The 27,466-nt window shown below is 39.9% G+C and overlaps 1 protein-coding gene and 1 long non-coding RNA gene across 2 annotated transcripts; both read right to left on the bottom strand.

Annotated features, from left to right (window-relative positions):
* Positions 1-4,302: 4,302 nt before the first annotated feature.
* Positions 4,303-15,405, bottom strand: LOC138008354 (uncharacterized). Its single transcript, XR_011124240.1, has 3 exons — positions 14,884-15,405; positions 5,982-11,223; positions 4,303-5,022 (listed from the first exon to the last, which is right to left on the bottom strand). It is a non-coding gene; the product is annotated as an uncharacterized lncRNA (long non-coding RNA).
* A 9,160-nt stretch (positions 15,406-24,565) lies between these two features.
* On the bottom strand, positions 24,566-26,611 carry LOC138006007 (uncharacterized). Its single transcript, XM_068852164.1, has 3 exons — positions 25,960-26,611; positions 25,455-25,847; positions 24,566-24,849 (listed from the first exon to the last, which is right to left on the bottom strand). The coding sequence occupies exons 1-3, from the start codon at positions 26,609-26,611 to the stop codon at positions 24,566-24,568; spliced, it is 1,329 nt and encodes a 442-aa protein (XP_068708265.1).
* Between the last annotated feature and the right edge of the window lie 855 nt (positions 26,612-27,466).

The raw sequence follows: 27,466 nt of genomic DNA, 5'->3' as shown, positions 1-27,466 counted from the left end.
CGAGTTAGTGCAGTTAATTAAACCATAAAATGAAAGCTAAAATTTCAGAGAGTGCTTAGGCCTAATCCTTGGTTGGGGAGGTGCGGCGCGGCCCCTCATACCCTGACCCTGTTTAAGACAAATATCGCTGATTTTCTTACCCATTTTAAAACAGAATTCCGATTTTTGATACCCTGTTTAAGACATTTAACCCAGTTTAAGACAAAAATTGATAAATCGATACCCTGATTAAGAAAGAAAATTATAAATTTGATTTCCCCCCCCCCCACCCCCCCCGGGCTCATGACTCACTGACTCATTGACTCATTTGACTCATAAAACATGCGTTCTCAGTTACGTGAGAGGAACCATGTGCAGAGTATGCCAATATTATAAGTAGTGTCCAGTAAAGTAATATAAGTGGCGTGCAAAAACTTTTTAAACGAACTTAGACTAGAAAACCTGTCATAAGAGGCTAGATTGCAGATAAAATTCCAGGGTTTTACGTTTCTATTGAAAAAAGAGGCCTGAAAAGTCGCGGTTTTAGCTGTCACTCAAACATTGAACTTTGGCACTGTATTTAAAGTACGTTTTACATAACACCTAAGGTCGTTTTGGACCCTTTTGTGCAAATATAATTCTACTACAAATTGAAGTAAACTGACTGAGATTGTAATCGTACTTAAGACGTGACAGTATTCTTTTTAAAGATCTTCATGGACTTCGTGTACTGATTGTTGCGATACCTTGACGTCACGCTCAGCAACAAGTGCCGAACATTTCTCGTTCAGCCACAAACAAAAAACGGTGAGATGTAGGAAAACCGGCTTTACGGCGCTAAAAATCATCAGAGTTACTAACCAAAGTTTTCTAATAGAAGTCACAATATCGGAAGGAATTTAGACTGCAAGTGTTGTGTTACGTAACATAAACGTCCGTCAAAGTACTGATCAGGGAGAAATGTGAAAAATCAGGGAGGAGGCAGAAACGGCCAAAAAATTGACCAGCAGCGTACTGCATTTGCTACTGAGTTTTAGTAATGCACTAGTGAGTTGAAACCACGCCCCCTCCCCCCCTCCCCCAGGACGTGACGAGAGATGTAACATTTGTTTTGTGTTACATTTTAAACTTTCCTCCTCTCCTCCCTCGGATGAAACTTGAGTGTTACAACCCCCACTGCTATGGCCTTTGTGTGTAACTTGAAGATTTTACCAAGTTCATATTAAAAACGCTTGTTTTTCTTCGCTGCCAAACGGCGAAAAGAGCAAGAAAGAGCACTTTTTTTTATCATGAATAAGTAGGCTGGACTGGCCATATGGCCATGGTAACCAGTCTAGTTATGAAAATATCTCAAAACAATAACATAACTTAAAGAAATATTAATTGAGATCCTCTTTTAGGCTTTCCTAAACATAATGATGACACTGCCTTAGCGTACAACATTCCATCTTTTATTCTCCCGTTTATTTCAATTTATTTATTTTGAGTTTTCCAACATGTTGAACCGAAGTTGAATAAGTGTAAAAACATTTAAACTTTACTTCAACAACCCATCAACATTGCTTTTGTTTTCTTCGCGAATGTTGAATGAACTTGAATTTCCGTTTGCCCCCAACATTGTTGCATGGGTATGCGCGTGCCCACAGGCACTAATCGGTCTCTCTATGACGTATCCATGCCTGTGTCCGTGTCTGTCTGTAGTAACAAACGTAGCTGCAGCCTGGGACTGAATACGAGACCTCTCATGAAACTTGTTGAATCAAATGTTGATTATGTGTTGAAACTGTTTGCCCACCCGTTCAACAAAATGGAACAGATGTTGAAGCAAATGTTGAAGCGGTTTGCGCAGCAATTTATATTCTGAAGTGACGTTTTCGGCTTCAACATTCAGCCTGCTTCAGCATCCGTTAGATTTTGTTGAACAGCAACGTCGAAACCATTTGCCACTCTGTTACAACCGCGTTGGAACATGCTGAATCGGATTTGAATTGGTGTAGAATAAGTTTCAATGCGTTTAATTAAAACTTTGCTTCCATAGCCATTCAACATTTCTTTTGTTAGCGCTAATGTTTAATGTTGAAACCGTTTGCTTACCTACAATCTCGTCCCCAGAGTCCGCTTTTTTTTCGGTCAGCACCAAGAACACGGACCCTGGCCACTTCTAATTTATGCGCAGTCGTAGTGAAGATCCATTTTTGTAGCCGTTGACAATCGCAGTTGTTTCAAATCTCTTAGAGTGCGTAGACGAGCCGGAAGTACGTTATTTGCGGATTTCCTGCCTTGGAAGTGGCCAGAGTCCGTGTTCTTGGTGCTGACCAAAAGGAATGTGGACTCTGGGGACGAGATTGGCCACCCTCTTTCAACATTGTTAGGTATGCGCCTGCGCTCTAATCGGCCTTTGAATGACGTATAAAAATACCCTGGAGCCTGGGACTGAATACCAGGCCTTTCCGATGATGTTTTGAATCCGTTTGCAACTCCAGCGGTCAACATCGTTCAACAACGGTAAACAGCGTTCAACAAAATCGAACCGTTTTTCAAGCAAATGTCGAAGCCGCTGGCCCGGGTATCATAACAATTTCGTGGCAATTAGTTCATCTGGTTCAAGTTGTACAAAAACGCGTGAACTATCATATAACGGGATTGGTACGAACTGTTAAAATGTTGTTCAGTGTTACATGCTCAAGTTGTCATCAAATCTTGAAATTTGGTCATTTTACGTTGTTGTCTTCAACGTAAATGTTCTAAAATTAGTGTCGCACGTGTGGTACGACTATTTTTCCCTCTTCGTTTCCGTTGCTGTAGCCGTAGCTGTCGTCGTTGCTTAAACACCTTTTTTAAGACCACGACGACTTCTTCGACGAAAACGTCACCTCAAAAGATAACTTTGCACAATCTTAAGTCTCTCGCGATTATTCCATCCAACTCACGTCGTACAAATAGGGAAAAGTATACAAAAAATAAAGTGGGTAGGAGGGGTTTTAGAGTAAAAATAGACAATGAACGGGTCACATTTGTGTGCTATCGTTGTCGTCATAACAACAAATAATTTGGTGGTCATGTACGTCGTGTTATGCAGTGTACCGTAAAAGGTAAAAATGTGTGCTAAAGTGCATGCGGCACGTGCAGCACGAACATTTTTCCTCTTTTAATCAATGGGCCATTTCCGAGTGGCTGTTTGTCTTGGTTTCGAAGTGAGTGCTCAGCTGTTGTAAGGGACACGAGTTTGGTTTGCAAAACAATACGCATTTTCCATTTGAATGTTTGTGCACGAGGACTCGCTTTGAAACTGAGGCATGTAGCAACTCGGAAATGGGCTGTTATTGATTTGTGGCGTTGTCCTTGCAGTAGCTGTCGTCCTTTTTACCCCATTTTCCAACGCGAATTAACGGGATGGAATAAACACAAAAGAGACACGATCCCAAAAATGCTAATTCGTAAGCGCCGCTTTTGCTTTTTCGTCGTCGTTGCTATATCTCCCTTCTCGTCCTTAGAGGTAGCGATTCTCTCGGTCAGCGCTGGGGAGTCCTTTTCTGTAGACGATGGCAACCACTGCCGAGATTTCGTACAAGTCCATGACTTGTGGGGATTTACCCTTTTTAGGGAGCAACCTAGAAACCACGCACGGAACCAACGCAACGTCGAGGCAACGCTTACGTCAGAGAGAACGATAAGGGAAGGTATAAAGACTGCTTTTCACTGCAACGCATGCGAACGCAAACGCAGAAGCAACAGACGCAAACATGTGCGCAGACGTGTCTTGATGACTAGTACTGTTTCTTACAACAACAACAAAAAAAATTTTCAATTTTCAATTTTCTCTCTAAAGTCCACGCGTTTCATATTGGTTAAACTCTTGGTGGTTTGATTTGATATCATATGACGTGAAGTTAGGTTTTAAGATGAAATTGTCTTCCTTGTCCTTTCGTTCTTTGTTCTAGCGAAAGCTACCGATTCGTGGTACTAACGTAACAAAATGTAGCCTCTGAGAATCACAATGGCGCAAATATAACGCATAGGCAATCCCGAAATAAAACTTGAAAGAAAAGAAATTTCCCATTTTTGAGATTAGTAAGGTCATAGCTAGGATGTTGGTCGGTGAGTACAAGAGTCTGACGGGCATTCAGCGGAACACGACTTTGTCTCTTTCTCAATGTCCTTTCATGCATTTTGTCGGATAGGTGCCACTTAGAAAGGAAGACAGACGGGAAACATTAATTTATCAAGACAGTGATCAGGTAGTCACTGAGTCAAGACAGGCTAATTCAGTGATGCCAGGTGGGAAATGGAAATCAAAAGCCAGCACGCAGTCAGTTTTCCACCTTTGCACTTTAATTGTGGCACAATCGTTAAAAATTTTATTTTGTCACATTTGGCGTTTCAATAGCTGTTGATGTATGAGCATGTAAGCATGGCTTAAGGCAGTGAAGAATAACCTGAGAAGGGGACTCAAGCAAAATGATGCTTGAACGTGATGAATCCCTTACAAAGCAGAAACAATGTTTATTTTAACTGTAACAATTCCACTTAGGCTGAGTAATTAGTTTCAATATCAACTTCCCTCTAGCATTAATTAATCAAGGCCCTGCGGGGAAAACAAAAAATGACAATGCAGATTGTCACTTGAAAAAAAAAAAAAAACGTCAAGTTTATTTTCACTCTAAGCACTGTTTTGCTCGTCACGCTTTGTTTAGTAATTGAAAATCGCTTGTGCGTGTTAGCGGCAACGCTATATGATATTACCTTAATTCCTATCCTAATGATATACATTTAATTCAAGCTGTTGTCTCTGTTACGTTTCTGCTTTTTTCTTGTTTCTAATATCCTTTTAGGAACTGAAATATATTATTATTTTTTTAAATTGATTTTCGATTAATTTTGACTTTATAAATAGTTCTTTGAGAAAGACACTTAAATAAATAAATCTGGATGGCTTCTCTCTTCCGAAAGGTGGTGCGCCGAGTTGGATATTTCGATTCAGCTCTTCGGTCACTTGATGTTGTGACGTCAGTGGTCTCCTGCGGATGACATCTGTTGTGCTGTCTGTGTAAGAAAGAGAAGTCCAAGCGATGTAAGTGTGATTGTATTTAATAAAATTATGGATTAAGGGTAAACTTAAAAGCCCGTTTGATTTGTGCTGCTTTGAGATGACTTGCATTTCGTTAAACCACAGAAATACAAAGTTGCTTTTGAGCACCAGGAAGAAGGCAATGTCCATGAAGATATTCAAATATAGTTTTCAAGGTCGGCCCTCCTTGTTCCTTAGTAAACAAATCGTTATTTAATATGAACTGAATTGGCTGTTTTGATTTTTCTTGTAAGAAAGTTCTAGCATTCAACTAAGGGTTGAAGAAGCAATTACCAAACAGCATGGGTGGGCTAAAACAAAGCAGACAGACCACAAATAACAACTGTTTTTTTCCCACAACTGTTTTTTTCCCACAATACAAATCTACATATTCTCGCACGCTAACCTTCCTAAAGACTCTCTTCTCGACCCTTGCTAAATAAGGTCATTTAGTGACCTTATCAATATACTTCAACCACTTTACGGCATTTGATAAACATGGACCAAGTAGATAACTTATGCCGGATAACGTCCGGTCACCAATTGATCGCAATCATGTGGTGTCTGTTATGTGCGTATGTCAAGTGCGTGTGAAGTGTTTCATTTAAGAATGATTCATACATCACATTCCTCTAGCGGAAAAAAGAATGGAACTCCTTGTTCTTTATTTTTTTGTCTACTGAGTATCTCAAAAGAAAAAGAAAAAGTAGTTTCATTGTCGGTTATCAAAACCCAAGTATTCTTAACTATATTTGCGGTCACGGTGATTCTAGTTCGAAGAGCTTCGAAACAATTGACTTGCCGCATTAGTTTCTTTTAGTTTAATTAATAGTTCCGTCTATTTGCCTGCCTGTCAGCGCTTTAATAAATGGCACATTAAACGAAAAAGCTTATTATTGTAAAAATAGATAAGTGAGCTTGAAAAGAGACTCACCTTCGCTCTGTTCGCAACCTTATGTCTTTGGACCCATTTCCTCAGATGTCTCACTCTTCTTTGCATATCCTGTTCTTCATTCTCCAGCTCCTGCAAGCGTCTTTCCACCCTTTCCTCTTCCAGTCTTTTCCTTCTTTCTTCCATCTTTAGCTTATCCCGTCTTGCAGTGAGCGATACAACGAATGCTTCACTTGTCTCATGAAGTGAAGCCATCACAACAAAAAGGACGATGGATGTGAACACAAGAGAACTTGCTTTCATTTTGTCTGTCTGTTTCAGCTCGCCGTCAATGGTGCTCTTCAGTTCAGTGTCAAGATTTGTTCTGATATGGCTCGTGGCACTGAACACGAATCTTATATACCCATGTCCTACTCGGTTCATTGTTTCATGATCTCTTAAGAATGAGCCAATCAGGAATAGGAACATCATTCACATAATTCTGAAAATAACTAGAATATATTCGTTGACGTAAATCTTCACAGGTAACTATGGAGATACCCATGGACAAACAACCGCGGGATTTTTTTATGAAAACGTGTTTGGATTCTTCCTTTCGAAAATTTCAAAAGACGGATGAAGCCCGGTTTAAAATGATTTTTTCGAATTTAGCGGTGCCAGACTAAACATGGCCTCTACTGCGTCAGGAAAGAGTAGTAGCAAACCGAAGTTGAGAAATATACTATCTATGCTTTTAGTTGACAAAGTTTAACCGCAGGGATGGTGATATGAGCTATGCCTGAAAAAAGCTAAACCTGGACAGATTAACGAGTTTAAAATAGCTGATAGATACGAGCTGAAGCAACATTTAATGTCCTGTAACGAGCGTTGAACAATATGAACTGAGTAGTGAGTAGGCATGCAATTATCTGCTCCACCTGTCAATTGATATCTAAAATAAACGCATACAGCAAACAACTTATGACTTAATTGCTTTTTTATTTTTGTTTTTCAAAATATTAAAACCAAAGGTCTTTTTCAGGCATAAATGTGTCATTACATAGATTCGTCTAGAGTTTGTACGCCTCGCCTTCCTTGCTGTTCAAGTCTTCAAAGACCCAACGGAAAACTATTAAAGTAAACCGAGTTCCGAAACTGGACGTTACACGGTCGAACGAAAATAACAGGCAAAGAGGAAAATTGTTTCAATGGTCTCATTGGTAACAACACCTGTTTAACGGGTATTTTTTTTTTAATTCTTGATCTTGCTTACAAGTTGCATTCAACAACAAATTGTAAACTGAGATCAATATAGGTCAAAAGTTTTAGACAGTTACCATACAGTTGTAAATAATAGGCAAACTCATGGAAATGAAAAAACGCATTCAATATATATACTTCCCATTTACTGTCAAATACAAAATTAATCGATCCCCATATAATGTCTAATACTTGCATTAAGTTCGCTCAAGTTGAGCTTGCGTTAATTGGAATGCATTGATGAAATCAGTTGGGTATTAATAGCAAAAACTGCAACGAAAAAAATTAACTATGTTAGCACTTCTGAACTTAAATGCGTAATCATTGTGAGACATCATATTTTGCTTAAATCTGAAAAACAGACGAGAAAAATGGATTTCAGATGTTTTGAACGCGACGTTTTTAACCAGGACAGACCACTTGATTTGCCCTGAGTATTGCTAAAAGAGCACTTTATTCGTAACAGTTGGAATGCTTGACAATGAATCTTGAGGGTTTCTGTGGGTGGCCTGCCACCTGGCGCATGCTCAGTCGGATCGTCTCAGTGACCGTTAAGATTTGGAAAACGTTTGAACTAGTTCATTGTTTGGTAAGGGAATCTTGAATTTTCGGCGGGATGAGGAACTACATGTTACATCGTTAGCGAAAGAGTTGGCAGAAAAATCCAACGTTCGCTATCCGTTGATATAGTTTGATAGTTCTACATCCTGTATCGTGCCAAATATCTGGTGAAATTATCGTTATAAAAACAATCATTCCAGCGGTTTTGAGTTCATTTTATCGTGACGGTTCGACTCAACTTAATTATGATAACAGGAAAAGGACGTTTTGAAACCTCCACTGCAATCAGTATATCGGTCATATGCATTCCGCTGTTTTTCTTTTCTTTTCATCAGCGAAGGGTATAATACCGGTATTCTGAAAATCTCTTCTGGTTTTTGCACCTTAATTAAAGAAAGAGAAAGCTTCATGGCATTGGAACACAAGAGAACCAGGGGCACTTATTAGTTTTTTGCCAAATATACAATTTTTTGGCAACGCTCTCGTCAAACCCACAAACATCCCGTCCCCAAAACCACAGGATCATGTTAAATTTGGATGATTGCGGCATTATGATTTTGTTTGAAACAATTACAATGCGAATGTGTTTTTTTCCGTCGAAAAACCCGGAACGTTTTAGCAAAAGCAAAGCTGCCCTCCTCCACAAAACGAGCCAGAATTCCTATTCAAAACAATATTAATTCCTTTTAAATTTGAGTGAATATGGTGTTTGACGTACTTCGGGTTCTTAAGGCATCCAATTGCCTTATCTCAAAATTATATCGTTCTACTTGGTTAAATAAGCAACTGATGTAATTGCTTCTCCGTTTTCTGAACAATCATGGATTTGAAAGTCTTTCGTCATTCTTTCGCACTTTCGACTTTGTTAATTTCATCTTTGCAATCAATATTGTAATTCATGTAATTTTTGCGGCTCTGAAGCCACAACCCACCGGATGTTGGTTCTCAAGGCTCTTTTATTCGATTTAAGAATTATGGAACACTTTGGAATGATTTTATCATTTTAAGACACACCCACGAAGTAATTCACATGCAAAAACTACTGAACTCTGCTAGGTTTCAAAAACCTCTGCCGCAGGTCTAATAAGGGTAATCTTTATAAGTTCATAGGAATTTTCAAATAAAAAATGTTCTTGACATCGGTCTCTCAGCCTTTTTTCCTAATTTCTGATGGGCCACATATTTAACCAATTTACTATTTAACTAATGTGTATGCGTGGTATAAAATCAAATGAGACCACTATTTGCAAGTACAGCCAATCCCTTATTGGGGAACAAAGATGATCTTATCTATCCTATATCTATCTTAAAAGCTAACTATTTTAGGCGTAACATCGACAGACGATAAAACTTTGCAATATGGTGCCAATTTTGTAGCACTCCGACGAGTTGGATTTCTCGAAGTTGCCCACTGGTCTCCTACATAAATATTAGCCAAATGTCATGACTATTTTTGTCATCTTTTTTCTCCGCGGTAAAGCATTGTATATTGCCGATTTCATACTTGTCAGTGGCTCATCGTTAACAATGTGATTCAATTTCATGAGCCCAGGGAGTGAGTCAGACTTGACGTAGTAGTTATCTGTAAGCATTATTTTCAGTCAATGCATAGTTAACATTGTTTCCTTCAATGAAATAATATCGAACGGTCTTTACTCGGCGCTGGTGCAAGCAGCACAAACCAATTAGCTAAATTTGTTACTGTGAAATTGTGATGGTTTTTAGAATCTATTTGCCCACCCAATACTCACCAACATGTGCGCATACTGTGAAGTCCCATATTGTCTGACATAGCGCAGCAAGGAGTATCAAGATAATATTCGATCTATTAACTTTAATTTTAAAGCGCTTTTTTTTTCAGACCGGTACACTGCTTGAAATTCAGCTTTTCTCGAAGAATCTGTCGAAAATTTCAACGAAAAGGGCCCTTTTCGAAAAAGCCAAAGGAAATAGGACGTCTAACAAACCAATCTATTCTATTTTTGCAATTAGAACATGCGTAAGGAACGCTACAAATTTGAAAACAGGAAGCAAGTTAAGCTCAATACGTTAAACAATGGCACATTGCATTGGAATTTGAACATTGACTTGTTATACTTGTGTCATATATGCCGTGAAAAAAATTCGTCTCTCAGAAATTGGAGTACGGTAATCGACATTGTCGTCAGGTAAGTAGTGTGTTTTATGCCTTTTATGTGTTGCCAATCCGCCAAATTTATTTTACTGCTTCCAGTAGCGTGAGTTCTGTCTACACTACACCTACGTTTGTATAATGCGGGACCATCTTGTAGGATGGCTGAATACCACAAAACGATAAGAGCATCCCACAAGCTGTTGGATGCCGGTTTCAAAAACGAAACTTAAAACGAGAGATTTCTAGAGTGAATGTAATCGGTTAATTTTTGTAGAATAAAACAACCGCAAAGCAAATTAAATACGCCCTGTACATTAATTGATTTTAAGCCCATTTTGGCGGAGTAAACAAGAGCACAGGATGGCGTGTACATTAAGATTTTAATTGCGTTTTTCTTTTTTCTGATTTAATACAGAATTGTATTGGACTTGAGAGACTTAAATTTTTGGACGAAAAACAATCTCTATGACAATCGATCTTATCTTGATTGGTTTGGAACACTTATGATTCGGTGATCGTTCCAGAAAATCAATAGTGGACATTGTGTACACAGCTACTGACTTCACTATTAAAATACTCAGACAAAACAAAGTATTACTCCTCGATCAAGGGGTTTTTCAGTATGATTCCGCCCACTTCACATGTACAGAGCACAGGTCGTTTAAAGTCAAGTAGACTTAAGTCCGTAGCTGTTGTTCCATTGTAGGATTGTCAGATTGAAACAGCTTCAATTTTTGTCTTCATTTATCCATTTCTGGAAGGTAATTTTCTGTACACTTAAAGCTAAGACAATATTCGAGAATTTACTATTCGATAGCTCGTCTCCAACCCTCATTGCGTGCAATCTGCGAGCGTGTCTATGATTTGCGGCTTCGTTTCTATGGAAACTATCCGAGCAAAATAAAGTCGAACCTTGTCGAAGGCTGCACTGTAATCAGTTAAATTCATGTCTTTGCTATTAATAATTCTAAACCAGCTTTTCAAGATTTGCTGTTTGGCTCGCCTCATCTACGAGTGATTGCCATAGCCGAGATGTCTGGCTGTAAAGTGCTTCAGTAGTTCTGAGTTTTGTTAAGTTGCTTTGTTAAGTGGACCCCTTCACTCTCTCAATAATAGCCATGAATCTAATAGAAAAAACATCTGCGGATCATGTCATCTCATCGTTTTTAATGTTATTGTTGCATCGTCTTGTGACATCCTCGGCGCTGCGGACTCCAGTGCACACTGCATATTTCAGATACAATCCACGGTCTAGTTGTGATGACCCGAATATTAAAGCAGTGACTTCTATTTCGAGGTCCATATGCGCTTCTTTTTCATTATCCCATCTCCGTTATCGGTACTTTTATTCTAAAACAAAAAAGGTAATTAGTTTTCCCACCAGACGCTTTGAGAAAAACGATGATTTGAGAATAAATTACTATTTTCTGTTACGGATAAGGAACTATAAGAACGTACTAGACGGTTTTTACTTACGGTCCTACATCAAAATCCAAGAAGGTTCCTTGGCCAATCAAGACGAAAACACCATGAATTGAATTGGCCGTTCAGGACGCCAGGGAAATGTTCGCAGTGGCTGTACTGAGCGAGGGAAAACCATGAACAACAAAAAGCACGTTTTTTATTTGTTCAAATGGTATGAAATGTGGCTCAATATTTTTAAAGCCAATTCTCACGAAAATGTTTTCGGCACTCAATGGAAAACCCGCGTTAGTAGGAAAATGATGATAAATTTAAAGATACGTCGAGCAACGTTAACTAGTGGAAAATTTGCTTTTTGCAAAAGGTAGTGTTCAAAGGCATCTCTGACCACAGCGAATTCACACAGAAACTTATCGTCCAATGGAAATATTTAGCATCACGAGTGTACGCCGCAAACCTCATACTGCCTAAATTTGTGTTTTGGCAAAAACTAGCAAGTCAAGAATGAAACTAGTTTGGTCTTAGCACCTTGATCGCCTGTTGGCTACAGGTAACAAGCAACTTTTGAAGCAACATATCGTTTCCCGTTTCACGTAAACGAAAACGCGACGCTAGTTCACCCCAACGTAACAATCATGTATAAGTTTCTGGAGGCGTGTTAAATAAAAATACCGCGCTCCCTGGAACTGTTTTAATTTAATGATAATTATACCGGGGATGGTGATAATGCCTCTCAGAACGGCTCCAGTCAGCTATGAAGTCGAAGCAAATACAAGAGCTGAATGATAAAGGGCGTCTTTTTGCTGCGTTGGGCCACGGCTACTAGCTCAGAACTGAAACCGAGATTCATATTACTTTCTTGTCATGGGCTCTTAAATAGAGTACAGGGAAGGAAATCAGCAACATAGAATCGTCAATCACGATAACTGTGGCTGATGGAACAACCCAGACTTCCGTGTTATGTGAAAAAAATCTTTCTTACATGCAACACATTTCCTTGTTTTCGTCTGCAAAACGAAGCCACTTGATGGGATAAATGATTCTGTCTGTATTTATGGGAGCTAAATGAGGCTTAAACTATGTAAGAGTAGTCTTCTTCTCTTACATAGCGGCTCTTGTCAAATCTAAGCTATTTTGTGAGATCAGGCGTGGCTTACACCCCCGCATGAATGTCTGATCCTGGTTTTGATTTTTTGAATTTATTTAATGTCACTGAGCGCTAGCGTATTCAGGCAAACATTTGGTTTGACTTTAAAACTGCTCCGTCAAAAACCAGATATTATGGTATTCACGATCACTTCAGGTGCTAGTTAGCGTCATGAGAAAGTGGCGCTAGCTTTTTTTGACCAATCACGTATCGTGGCGAAGAAAAGATTTAATCAACGCAACCTGTGGACTCCGCACAGTAGGAAAAGATAAGTACTGAGAGTTTCAATAAATTTTCTCTCCACAGAAACTTAAATCTCCTTATTTTTTCCCAGTGATTATCCAGTGGACGCTAATTTCAAATAAATAAGTGCGCACACAATAACAAAGCAACACAGATTACAAGGGTAGGACAAGATTAACGTTGAGGATTAAGAAAGCACTTTTCCTAAGGATGTATAAAGCCCTTTTACTGAATGAGCGATAATTGATATTCGGAGTGGGCTTAAGAGATTTAAAATCTTTTGAACCAGCTCAAAAAAAAAAAAAAAAAAAAAACACAAAATAAGACACTGAGCTATTTTAAGGAGTCAAGATTTATATTTAAACTTGAATCAAACGAAGCTAGACCCCAAAATCATTCAACCACACAGAGGCAACAAGCTGATGATTTTAGTTAGGTATTCAGGAACTGGGCCAAGTTTACCTAAATTAAGATAGGTACGTTGTAGAGGAATTTCTATTCCTATCGTTGTTTCCTTCAAAGAACTACAAAGAGCAAGAAGTTTTTGATGGCTTAGGAGAGTTTATCAGTTCGAGATAAGAAAATAGCTGCAGTAAACTTGAATTTCTCGAGAAACTGTAAGATGAGGATGAGGCACGTGCATAGCATGAGAAGGCCATATTAGCAAAACTTGGTCATGTGAAACGGCCTGAGACCAGAATGCGGAGAAGTTTAAAGTCCAAAGAAAGCTTATGATTTGACTTTGACACACAGGGAAATTGCAGGTCAGATTATTACAATTCTGAGTGCTTAGATTTAATGGTAGCATGCAATTATTCCGTCAAACACGTCGATGATTCGGTTACTAATTGCAGTCACTCAGACACCCATTGTGTTTCGCAGTGTACAGAGAAAAGCCTTGAATTCTTGGACATCGTTGCGCAACGAACAAACAACAGGGGCACCCAACGTCAATTTTCGGAAAATATCTGTTCGGAAGACGATTGGAGATCTAGAATTTTCGAAACATTTGTTGTAAAAGTTCATGCTTGCCTGCCTGTCCTAGGATTTTCGAACATCTAAAATATGGTATAATTGACCATTTTTAATGGATTTTTACCCTAAAAAGGTCACCTAGAATTTTCGGGAGCCCTTTTTCTGGCTGAAATTTTCGTAAAGGTAGGTTTTGATCCCTAGAATTTTCGGATCACTAGACTTTCAGCTAGGAAATCCGAACAGATGAAACATTTTTAGGGGATAAAAATATGCCTATATCTACCGATTAAATACTAGAATACGTTTAACAATGCTATGTTTAAGTGGTTTTGAGCTATAATCTCGTTGGGTGCCCCTGAAACAAGGCGACCCTCACGTTATATGCAGGTCATTCCATGTTTGGCTAAGTGGGAAGACCTCAGATAATAATCTAAATAGTTTTCGAGTTTTGCTATTATTATTCAACCGACCGCGATAATTTGTTGCGGAGTAGACAATACTCAAATAACTTCTTTCAAGTTTTCATTCTTTGAGCATGATTGTTTTTGGTCAAAATAGATTTCGTTCATATGTTGACAGGGTCTTTACTGCATGAAAGACAAGTCGTTGTGAAAATAACTAATAATTCGAACTTGCTCTTGGACGCCATTTGCTCAACAATTTGTTTGCGTGCGGATTTCATTCACATCAACTGATGAGATCGTGTATTATGTAAGCTTAGTTCTTTTTCCACCTTTACTGAAACAACAGTTTAATGAAATAAAGAACTTTGGAAAACACTGTAATTTGTTTACAAGTTCCGGGTGGTCGAGTTACTGCGTATAGTTTAGAAGTTGGCTAAACACGTCATCTCTTGGCTTGACGTTTCTTCAAACTACGAGCATCACTAAAGCATCTCAACACAGCAAGTGATTTCCATAATTTGGAGTACATTGCTATTCACGTCAAGGTCTTAGTTTCATAACTTTGTTGCCAAAGACCCAGTCTACAATTAGATAATGAATCTTGTGACTTTGACGAAGCAAAAAAGTCACAGTTGCCTCAGGCCTTCTACTCAGTGTAAAACATTGATTTCATCATTGTCCATACACGAGCTGAATTTAATATCGCTTGTTACATATAAACACCAATTCACTTAGCTATATTAGCACCAAAAACAACGAATTAATTACTCGCTTTATTATATTGTATTCCCTGTATGCAGAACTCTATCGTGAAGTTACCTTCTTAGCGAATCGGGCAAGCCATCGCTTAAATTCCTTGATCTTTCTTCTCTGAGCTTGTTTCCTCCTCTTTCTATTCTTGTCTTTGTGTGAACCTTTTCTTCTCTTCTTGCGCTCCACACGGCTGACTTTTTGTTTTAACCTCGCAACTTTACCGTGCGAAAGGACGAAAATGACTGCGTTGGACTCTTCAGGAAACGACAGCAAGATTAATGCCGTAATTGTTAGTAAGAGAAAGAGAGTCGTTGTCCTCATGTCTTTGAGATTTTGAGTCCCCTTGGTTGCAGTTAACTTTGAGCTGTTGACAGCAATAACGAGAACCAATTGCCCTGCTCTTAACTTCGTTGTTTTAGTTTTGATTTCCCCTAAATGCGCCTCTATTAAGAATATTGACTTCCCCGGCTAAATGTGTTTTGAACCACTGGTAGTCTTCCTGTTCTGTACCGCAATAAATGCTTCGGTTTTGATATATTCAATGGGAAGTCAACCATTCTAGCGCCAAAAGGCAGAGGAATTACAACAATGCTTTACACAGGCTCAAAGGATAATATAATTAAGAACCTTCAGGCAAACAACTATGTTTGTCGAGATTACGTTTTCTTTCGTCAGAAATGGAGTTTTTATGCGTAATTTTGTTTTAATAACTTCCCTGTAAGTAAATTCGTGGGATTTGTTGCTGTTAGCACCTCGTTGGAAGAATAACAATTCGCCAAGCAAAAGGCTATAATACGTGGCAGCGCAAGGTGTTTGCTTACTCAGGAACTGGAAGTTCATACAAATTAATATGTCAGGAATTAATTTGCCAAAATTCAACTCCACGATTTCAGCTCCCAGCGAGTGCAGCTGCACACATGAGGTCACAATATTGGACGTTCTCTTAGAGAATGTGGTTAATAGTTTAAGTGGACTCTCGGAACACCTCTAAGTACTTTCAGTACTGCTCCGACCACGTATGGAAAAAAAAAACCACTTTCTCAAAAGTTACAGTTTGCAACAGCTGCCAAAATGAATGTCTGAGTGTCTGAGTTCTCGTACGAAAGTTTTGACACGAGAAATGCGCAGCCATAACATTCATATTGCTGAGTAATTCGGGGCACGGGATGAGGAAACCTCGATAATTGACCCTAAACAAGAAACAAACAGTAATGGTTAAAGCAGAGTAGGAAAAAAATCCTTAAAGACAACAAGAGGCCACTTTAGTCGGTGGCGTCAAGTCGACCCAAGATCAAGGGAATTTTCTCAGTTTCAAAGGACTTTCGCGCTAGCCTCTGTTTTGTTCCCAAACCAACCAAGCAAATCGCTATACATATCTGCACGGAGGTACTGTGTCCTAAGGGCGTAAAGAGAGCAGAAGAATTTGCGGCATTCACGTTTTTCATTATTGGGTGAGCACAAAGCCGATTTCCTGCACGTTGGAATCATTAAAACACGCGTCAATTGAACCGCGACAACGTAACTTGGACGTGAATGGAGAAATATCTGAATATCTGGTATATAGGGAACGTTAAATGAAACCGTATCTGCGCGTTCAGGCCTTTTCTATTTGATTTCTTTAGGTTTTTTTTTTGGTAGAATCTTTAACTGAAATAAAATTAATGGATCAGTGAGAAAATTTCCTTTCTCTTGAGAATAGTGCTTTTTCAACAACCTCCACTGAAAAGAATATCTGGATTTGTTTCGTGCAGTGGGCATTCATTCATCACATTTCACTCCCTTTTTGATTCATCGTGTAATTGCGTTCTAATTTTAGTCTTCCTTTAAATTCAAAGTCATCCAATGTGACAATTCACACACGAAGCTTTTTGTTTTCCGCAGTTTTGTTTACTGTATTCTACAAGGAGTTACGAATCTCATGGATTGCTAAGTGTGATGATTTCGACCCGAAGTGCGTATATTTTGTTTTTTTTCATGAGGTGCTGGACATTATGTTAGACCAAACGGTGGATAAGTTTTTTGCTTCTTTTCAATGAAATGCTGCATTAAACACAACTATTCAAATGCAATGCCTTGATCATTTAAAATTTCTCGTATAAGGTCGTCTGTTTTGATAATATTGGCTGTTTACATGACATTGCTCCAACTCTCCCCCACCCCCCTCCTCCCGGAAATCAGAGAAACTCATTTCGAGGTATATTCAAAGAAAAAATGTAACAGGAGGGGGAATGAGACATAGGGTATTGAGGACATTGTTTGTTGAGAATTTAGGATCAAGTGACTCTTGTTTAAGACTGGAGATGATTCAAAACCTGTTTTTCAAGTTTCTTTTCTCGCTCTTTGTAGAAAAACAATCCATCATATCCTAGATAAGTCTACTATTTGCAACCCAGCCAGGCTACCACATTAGTTTTTCCTTGTTGACACATAGACATGGATTTTATGATTTTGACACATATGCATTAATTAATCGTTGCGGTTAATATCATTTCCGATTTTATAGCAAACTGCTTCGTGGGAACCTTGAAAAAGGCGTTGAACTGCAAACTGAAAGTTTGACCCCTACTTTTCATTTATATTTACATTTTCATTTACATTTTCAATTCATTTTCATTTATTTTTCTCTTTCGCTTCGAAACTAGTATTCCAAAAGATTACGACGAAAAAGAGAAACGATCGTTGCCCTAATCTGGATAATTTAAACCATGATCTCTGCGATTCCGGTGCAATGCTCTACCAACTGATCTATGAAGCCACACAGTTGGGAGCAGGTCAATTTCAGTTGTTAGGCTCATGTGGTGTTGGCCGCGCGAGTAAATTTTGGGCGGCCGTTAATGACATTAAGTGCGAACCGAACAACGTTTTTCGGCGTTCAGGTTTTTTGTTGTTGTTGCAATCAGAATTTGTAATAAAGCTAATCGCGATTGTATGAAACTCCTTTAGTTCACACTGTTTTTGCACTCTCTCCTATGCCCCCCTCGGTCACCGGATTCCCGCGTTGGGGAGATCCCGGATGTAAATACGAACACTACATTCTCCCCCTTTCTTCGCTTACAAATCGGCTACCCTATTACAACAGTGAGCGTGAACAATGTCCTGTAAAAGATATTGAAAACTAGTAGAACACAACATCATCGGCTCAGATGTCACTGTCACAGCTACATGGTGAGACAGTGGTTTAGTCTTTCAGGGGGCCAAGTTACTCTCCCTGATCTCCTTGGCAAAGGCTCGGCCTGAACTGGGCTTTGCTCCCTAACTTGAGTAGCACTTGCCTCCATTGTTGGATTGGGCGAGATTCCTTGTCCAAAGTTCTGCTCGGGTGGGTCTGAAAATCGAAGAGTCCCGTTCCCCTGGATCAGTAACTGGTTCCACTAACCACTTAACATGCTGGATGTTTCGCTTGTACGGCTGCGCCTTGCGATGATTTTAACTTAATTTGGTCTCTATAATGTCCAATCACTTAGGCGACTCCTTCTCATAATTTGTCAGTGAGGGCTTCTCGAGTTTGTCTCTTTCCATTTCTCAAGCAACACCAACTCATCCTCCTGTAATTCCGGCTTATCAGCTGCATGGTGTTTCTTGTCAATATAATCTGTGACCCTCTGCTTTTTCTCAAAATCCCGAGCCCGCACCTCATTTTGTTTCGGCTCATCAGAATCATGAATGTCGGTTAGCTCTGGTAACTTTGTTGACAGTTTACGCCCATACAGCCGTTCTGCTGGACTGTTACGGTCATCGTGTCTGGGGTGGAACGATACACCAGGAGGTACTTGTTCAACTCAGGTCTCCATTTTTTTTTTTCTCAGCGTGGGCTTGCCCTCATTGCTTTCAACAGTGAATGATTTTGTGGGCTTTCGACTTGTCCATTTGATCTTGGCCATAGTGGTTTCGTCAGTCTATGGTTAATACTTATTTCGTTAAGGTACCCTTCCATTTCTGCGGAAACCAAGCTTGCTTCATTGTCGGTCCTCAGAATACGTTGTACTCCGTATCTGGAAGACTGCCTGTCTAAGCACTAATGATCACTTCAGTGCTTTGTTTTGGCTCATAATTTCCCACCTTTAAAGAGCTAGCCATTGTTACAAACTGAAATCTATACCTGCAAAGCTAAATAGCCTTAAATAGTCTTTCCTCGTAATTACAGTTAATGAATGGAATAACTCGACTAAAGATGTCGCGGAGGCAGAAAACCTTTTAAGAACACACTCAGACATATTATTTTTTGAGTGTTGTACAATTATTTTTAAATTACTTAATTTTGTATTTTACATTTTATACTGATGTTAATTTATGTTTTTCAATTATTTTAGTAGACAAAGTGGCAAGGAATAACCCCTTTTGTCTCCTTTTCATTGTTCAAAGTTTTTTTTGAATTAGTGAATAAACAGTTTTGTTGTGCAGATACTGATGAAATACCAGGATTTCTCCTTTTACTAAAAAATCATATCTTCACCGCGCGCAGTGAACACATCATTTTTAACTTTCACATGTGAGAATATAGGTGTCGTCATGGTAACGAACTCGATTAGCCAATAAAACGCGAGCTTCGTCTTTATTGTAAGTTACTTTTGTGCTTTAATTTAATTCTTGTCTACTACATCAACATTTTTCTCGCAAAATTTACATTACCATGATTTGCTTTTCTTAACTTTCATATCTTGTTTCATGTTACACAACACGCGTGTTTAAGCAGTTGGTCACCCACTTTTTCATCACTTCGAAATGAGTAAAACAAGTTGTTTTAAATGTGGATATTTCATTAATATCTATATAATAAACAGAACATTACATGGCCGCTTAGGGATACGCATTTTATCTTCTCGTCCTGAAAGTATCTCTCCCTCGTTCGCTTCGCTCACCCGTGAGAGATACTTTCAGCACTCGAAGATAAAATTAGTATCCCGGCCCCACGCAGCCGTGTGATATCCTCCATGTGTTATGTTATAAAGTCCACCTTTTCCATGCAAAATCATCAGTTCCATTTCGTCGGGTTGAGGGTGAGGTTGGTATTGGTATCCTCTTGCGGATAATAGCCTGATTTGCTTTTATGTCCACACATAGTCTGATGACTTTGGTGCGACCACTACGGGACTTTCCCAGGATGTCGGCCCATCCACCCATTCCACTATATCTTTGGCAATCTGGTTCACCACTTTTACTGTTACTTTCTCACGCAAGGCAAAGGGGACAAGCATTGGCTTTGGGGCTTCTGGCGTTACCTTTGCCGGGATCAATGTGTAGCTTCAGCCTATACTCTTTCATCTTGCCAATTTCGCTGCCTGAAAGAGCTGAAGACAATACCGACAACACTACACTCGGCCAATTCACTGCTGACGCGTCTGAAAAACTTCGCGAAATGAAAGAACATTTTTTTCTTGATTGAAACAGATTTTCTTCATACACGCTCATATTTAATACCAGCCAATCAAAACGCGCGTCTGACAACACATAACCAATCAAAAATTCGTCTGAACCCGTTTAAGTGGCAGCATCACTTGCCATACATGTTTTAAAGTGCCCATAACCTCAAAATATTCTTTCGCCAAAAAGGAATCTTTGCGCCTGTTCGAGACGCATGGCAGCCATTTTTTCCTTTTTCTAACAAATCCTGCCATTTTATAGGCTTCGAAAGTTGTGAAAATCCAAGCATCTTTTGTTCACGACCGAGTCAGAAGGGGAGTGGGTCTATTCCTGTTTTTACGTCACAATCTACTTTGCATGCACTTTTACAAAGAGTTAATGCAATGTAAATCAGTTTGTGGCGTAAAAACAGGAATAGACCCACTCCCCTTCTAACTCGGTCGTGAACAAAAGATGCTTGGATTTTCGCAACTTTCGAAGCCTATAAAATGGCAGGATTTGTTAGAAAAAGGAAAAAATAACCGCGATGCGTTCGAACAGGTGCAAAGATTCATTTTAGCGAAAAAAATATTTTGGGATTATGGGCACTTTAAGCTGGGTTGGGAACAGCAAAACTGTTCTCCATTCTTGGAATATGTTTCGCTTGAACTAACATTTACGGCTAAATACAGGAATTGCACCGACCAGATGCGATGCATGCAGTGAAACTCTTAGTAAAAAGAAAAGCACTGTTCGCAAGCACATCGGCTCGGCAAAACACAATGACGTAAAGAAAGCTATACAGAACAGCAAGAAGAAACACCAATCTCTTTTGACATTCCTTCAAAGAAGTGACGAGAAAGAAAACCCAAAAGGCGAGACATTGCCGGAAGACATGAGAATATTTTGGTTTAGTTGAAAGTTTTTTATCAGCAGGAATTCCTTTGTCGAAATTTAATCATCTTCGTTCGTTCTTAGAAAAGTACGGACACCGATTGAATGCACATGGCCATGCATTTGTCGCCAATGATACCATCAGTCATCGAGAAAAAGAAGACAACTCTAAGAACAGAACTTTCTCAAGTAGACGCCTGCTCAGTCATTTTTTGACGGGAGTACAAGGCTAGGGGAAGCTCTTGCAATCGTTGTACTCTTTGTTGATAGCCAGTGGAAAGTTCAGCAGCGCCTGATAAGACTTCAAGTCTTGGCTAAGAGCTTAAAAGCCAATAAACTTGCTCAGTGCCTGATCCAGTCTTTTGCTGTTGAATACTCAATTCGCCCTGGTCTACTCCTTGCAGCCATGAAAGATGGAGCTTCGGTTAATCGTGCTGCTTTGGAGCTGGTTAAGTTCTATTTTCCTCAGCTGCTAGATATTGCATGTTTCTCACACACCATTGACAACGTTGGGAAACATTTTGAATTCCTCGTTTTAAACCGGTTTGCCCAATTATGGGTGGCCATGTTCTCTCACAGTGCTGCAGTACGCCTTGCTTGAAAGGCTAGATCAGGGACTGCTATGAAGACATTTAGCGCAACAAGATGGTGGAGCAAGTGGGAAGTTATGAAGCAAGTATTTTTTAATTTTTTTAGTTAATTCAATATTTATCCAGGGGCATCCAATTTAGCAGAGCTAGTTTAAATGGAGCCCTGACACAAAACAATGACATAAAACATTAAAAACTAGACAGGTAATTAAGTTATAAATGCAGCATGTACCGCAGGTGTTACTGTTTAATATGGCGCTTTACTTTGATTTAAAATTCGCTGAACGTCTCTACTTGCCTAATGTTTCTCGGAATGGTGTTGTAAGTTCGAGCGCCTTTTATTCTGAAGCTCCCCTGATACTTAGCAGTTTTTTCGAAGGGAGAGCGCAGCAAATCACGGCTTCTGGTGTTATAGCCATGGAAAAAAGTGCACGTGCCTAAACTCTGAAAGTAAACACGAAGGTGCTATTCCGTGAAGACATTTATGGACTAAAAAGCATTTGAGATAATTTCTGTGCGCTTGTAGGTTGGGCCAGCCAAGTGTTGATTTTAACTCCTCAGCCCCGATTGATCGACCTTCAATGATACATGCGCCACGTCTATTTAGCTTATCTAGGTAATCTTTGCTCCCAGCCGTACAACTGTCCCAGGCGGGCGAACAGTAATCGAATAATGGCAAGACTATAGTATTGTAGAGCATTAGGCAAGTTGGCTTGGGGAGAACCTTACGCGCTCGACGCAGAACACCTAATCTTGACGAGATCTTGTTACCAATATATTCTATGTGGTCCTTCCAAGATAGAGTGTCGTCTAGGAGGACCCCAAGATATTTGAACTTATTAACCCTTTCTAAACACGTGTTAGTGATTTCTATAACTAGATCGTCAGCCTCTGCGGTCCTCTGATGGGTACCAACAAGCATAATCTTCGTTTTCTCAAGATTAACTATTAGAAAATTAGCATGAAGCCAGCTTAGGACATCAGTTAGGCCACCAGTTAACTGAGCTTGAATTTCACTGACAGACTTGCTTGCAAAATAGATAAGTGTATCGTCAGCATAAAGCTCGACACTACAACCTTGAACCGCCAAGGGAGGTCATTTATGTAGATAATAAAGAGTAAAGGGCCGAGCACGCTACCCCGGGGGACCCCGAAAGGTATAGACTGGATTTCAGACAAGAGCCCATTTACGCAAACACTTTGAGTGCGCGTGGTTAAATAGGACCTAAACCACTGGACAGCAGAGCGATTCATTCCTAGTAAAGCTAACTTATCTAACATGATGGTATGATCTAAGGTGTCAAAGGCCTTACTTAGGTCTAAACATATAAGGCCAGTTAATAGTCCTTTGTCAATGTTTTCAAGCAGAGTGTTTGTCACGTGTGTGAGGCATGAGGATGTTGAGTGAAGTGGGCGGAAGCCAGATTGGAGAGGAGAAAGAAGCCTATGCTCCTGTAAATGGTTGCAGACCATACGGTGGACAGCCCGTTCAAGTATCTTGGAGAAGACGGGAAGTACTGAGATTGGCCGAAAGTTCGATGGATCCGATTTCGATCCAGCTTTATGAACCGGCGTGACAATAGCATGTTTCCAATCAGCCGGTAGCGTTCCTTCATTGATCGTTCTGTTCATAAGTAGGGTTATGGGTCTCGCCAGAGCTTCAGTCCCATCCTTTAGAAGCCGCACAGGAATATCGGGTAGACTAGATGACTAAATCACTTACTTAGTACCAGAGTACTAAATTACTTTGGAGATGTGGAACCTTCTTTAAGGGAGAACAACCATCTTGTTCCTGCTACAAGGCGACAACTCCTGGATATCTTCAAGTACTAGCAGCACAAGATACTTATTTAACGACACTTACAAGTTAATGTGGCATCATTGGTTGGGCTTATGGGTTATTTACGTTTGACTCTCTTTGTAAAATTTAGGGAAGTACTGTTTTCACGTTACGTCAAATATTAGATCGCGTTCGTTAGCTTCTTTTGTTTGCTCACCGGTTTTTCTTCATATCTTCCAATACTCAGAAGGATACATGAAAAGGTTCCGACTGACTTATCGGAGTACTACTTTGCAGGACCCGTGAACCACTCGGACTTTCCGTTTACTTGTTCGGCGGATGCTCTACCACTGAGCTGTTGAAGACTGCTGGGAGGCCATGAAACTAGGTTCAATCATGTATTCATTTTTTCCGTGCATCCCCAACGCATGGTCGATAAATCTCTTTATTTATTTTTTCATTTATTTTATTTTATATAGCAACGTAATTTCATAATTCAATTATTTATTTTAACTAATGGTATCACGTAGTTTGATAGTTGATAGTTTATTGACTGAATAAATGGCAGCCCGTGAAGGCTAAATTACATATTCATAAAACTAGAATAGATAAAAATACAAAACTAAGTATAAATTGTAATGATTATAAATACAATTAAAATATCAATGTTAAAGTCAATGTTCATTGTTTCTTTTAAGACTTGAGGTTATAATAAATGTATTCTTGAAACGGTCGGTTTTCTACTTTGGTATAGAAAAATATCTGTTATGCCTAAGAGAAAGTATTGAATTGTTCTTGGGAGGGAGCAGCTTATTTAAACGGTTATCACTGTCTTTTACTATGGCGTCGAACATCTTATCGCAGATAGCTTCATTATAGGTAGTAATCTTTGGAATACCAAGAAAATCTTGAGCGTCGTTGTACGCAATACTAGGGCAGATGATTGCCAGTGCTCTTTTCTGGATGCGCTCCAGTTCGACTTTCAAATACTTCGGTAGTGCAAGCATGATGGAACACAGGTACTGCGTAGGTTAGGATGGATCTAACACATGTGGTATAGAATAGCACAAGGTCACTAAAGGGCACTTTTGCCCTTTTTAGCAGTACCAGAAAATACAAACGCTTGGCTGCTGTTTTGACTATCTCAATCAGAGAATATGATTGTTCCATGAAAGATTATGTGATATTGCACGCCAAGCAACTTTGCACTTTGAACGATTTCTAATTCCTCTCCGTTGATAAGGATAGCGTTGAACTCCGGTGATTTCTTGGCGAAAGAAATTTGCAGTTCTTTACATTTGTCGTTGTTAAGTTGAACTCTGTTGTCGATAGACCACTGGATAACTTGATTGGTAATAAGTTGTGACTTGCTTTCATTACCTTTGGCAACAATTTCAGATATTGTCGTGTCATCAACATATTCCATAGCTGAGCATTTAAAGAGCTGATTTCCAAGTCGTTTGATCAGGACAAGGAACAACCATGGGCCAAGTTTATTTTCCTGAGGGACCCCGATGGCACAGGTCCCCACTCAGAGAAGCAGCCTTCAGATAATTTGATTCGCTGAGAATGGTCAGATAGAAAGTCGATAATCCAATTGATGATGTTATTCGGTAAATCTAATCTACCCAGCTTGCCTACCAAGATCGAGTGTTCTATGAGATCAAAAGCTTTTTGGTAGTCGAAAAGTATCACTCTAGCTGTTGCACTGTTTCCATCAGTTAGGCAGTTAGTTGTCCCCAATTGGTTTGCAAGTTGTAAACTAGGTCAATATGACAGGTTAATAAAGTTGTCAAGTACATCTAACTTGCCAAACCAGGTCTTTGCACCTTTTGATATGCTTCCAAGAGCAGCAATCACGATAGGTACTATTGTGACTTTCGAGGCTCCATGAATCCTTCTGATTTCAAATGCTTGCTCCTGGTACTTTTCAACCTTCTCCTCTTCATTTCTGGTCCGCTGGCACAGCTATGTCAATATATGTGTCCATTTCTGTGTGTATTTATGCACTAGAGTAATATCTGGCCGATTACGTTTCAGCACTTTGTCTGTGTAGATAGTCATCTGCCAGGTAATCTTCACTTCTCCATTTTCTGCGGTTGGCAAGGGTTGATGGTCATACCACTTGTCAGTACACTCTATCCCATATTTCCTGCACATCTCCCAGTGTACCCGCAGGGCCACCTTGTCGTGGCGCTTCCTATACTCTCTCGGGGCAAGCTTCTTGCATCCACTGACAATGTGTCGTATTATTTCAGTGGCATCTCCATACAATCTACTCAGTGGTGTCTCTGAGGTCTTATCTATGCTGTACTTGATCGAGTTTGTTCTTAAAGCTTGTTTCTGAGCAGCAAGAATGAAACATTCTGTCTCCTTTTTTAAGAATCCATTCCTGAGCCATCTCCAAGACTCCTCTCCAGCTTCATCTGATATTTGTTGGACAAACGCACCATGTAGGGCTTTCTCCTTCCAGTTTTTAACTTTCTCGTCTTTCCTCCTCCTCTCGTAGTCCTGCAGACTCTCTTCTTCAACAATCACTTTCTCCTTCAACGCAGCTTGAAGCATCCACTCTGTGCTCTCTCTTAGGTATTAGCCATGAAGGGATTTGCTCTACCTTCTTACACACTCCTCGATGCCGATCAGTACGTCCTCTTCCCTCTTCCTTTCTCGGCAGGTACGGCCTCGCAACATTACTCCTGGTGTGCAGACAGCCATTCATCGCCAAGATCTTCCTAGTTATTCTATCCATATTGGCTACCTCCTCCATTGTCCAGTCCACAATCCCCGCACTGTAGCGTACTACGCCTACAGCCCAGGTATTGATGCCATCGATCAAATTTCCTCCACTGAGTTTTGATCTACATAACTTCTTGACTCTTCTGATATACTTCCATGTTATCTTTCCTTTCATTTTGGTGTTGAGAGTCTGGTCCAACTGTAAGATGCCAAGGTATTTGTAGCCATCCTCCTCTATTTCCCCGATATGCTGGTCGTCGGGTAGTTCTATTCCACTACTGCTAACTTGTCTTCTCCTTCTCATTTCCAGCACAGCACGCTTGTCTAGCCCAAACAAAATCTTATTGTCTTGCGAGAAGATCCTTACTACTTGAACAAGTGAGTCTAGTTGATCTTTGCTAGCTCCGTGCAGCTTCAGATCATCCAGGAATAGTAGGCGGTTAATGGGCTTCATGTCCTTGCCAGTTTCTATCCAGCTCTCATTTTTCGTAGTTCTAGGGTCAAGGGTACCTTGATCACTATAGGTAGTAGTGGTGACAACGAGGCACCTTGAAAAATTCCCCTCCTAATGTCCACCTGCCCTAGAGCCATTCCCCCTGATGTCCATACTGTCTTCCAGTTCACCATGCTGTTTCTGATTATAGAGATCATATTCTTGGCAGTCCCAACCATCTTCAAGCATTTCAGGATCCATGAATGCGGCACCATATCATATGCCTTCGTGTAGTCTATCCAAGCCATTGACAAGTTTGTCAACCTTCTCCGGCAGTTTTTCAGGATGCCTTGTCTACAAGCAATTGATCTTTAGTTGCTCGGGATCCCTTCCTGCACCTCTTCTGTTCATCTGTTAGCAGTCCATTCCTTTCCAAGTGGTGTTATAACTCCTCTCTCATAACTCCTGTCAAGAGCTTCCACATCATACGTAGGCAGGCAATATGGCGGTAGTTGCTGGCCTGGGCACCCTTGGCTGTGTCCTTTTGTATTAAAACTGTTCTTCCCCTGACCATCCACTCTGGTACATTCCCTTGACATATACAGTCTTGCAATCTAGAGTGCAATCCTGTCAGTTTCTTAAACCAGAATCCTTGAACAAGATCGGGGCCGGCTGCCTTCCAGTTTGCCATCTTGCTCACTCCATTTTTAATATCCTCCACAGTGATGCTGATATCTTATTTTACTTCTGTTGTACTGAATTCCACCTCTACATCCTCTAGCCAAGATGCTTTCTCATTGTGACCGACTTCCTCCGACCAGATCTTGCTCCAGAAGGAGGTTGCTTCTGTGGGATCAGGTAACACCGTTTCTCTTC

This window comes from Montipora foliosa, chromosome 6 (genome assembly GCF_036669935.1).
Source record: "Montipora foliosa isolate CH-2021 chromosome 6, ASM3666993v2, whole genome shotgun sequence".
Classification (NCBI taxonomy): Eukaryota; Metazoa; Cnidaria; class Anthozoa; order Scleractinia; family Acroporidae; genus Montipora; species Montipora foliosa.
Note: the sequence above shows the minus strand (reverse complement) of the source record. Positions and strands in the feature narration are given on the sequence as shown.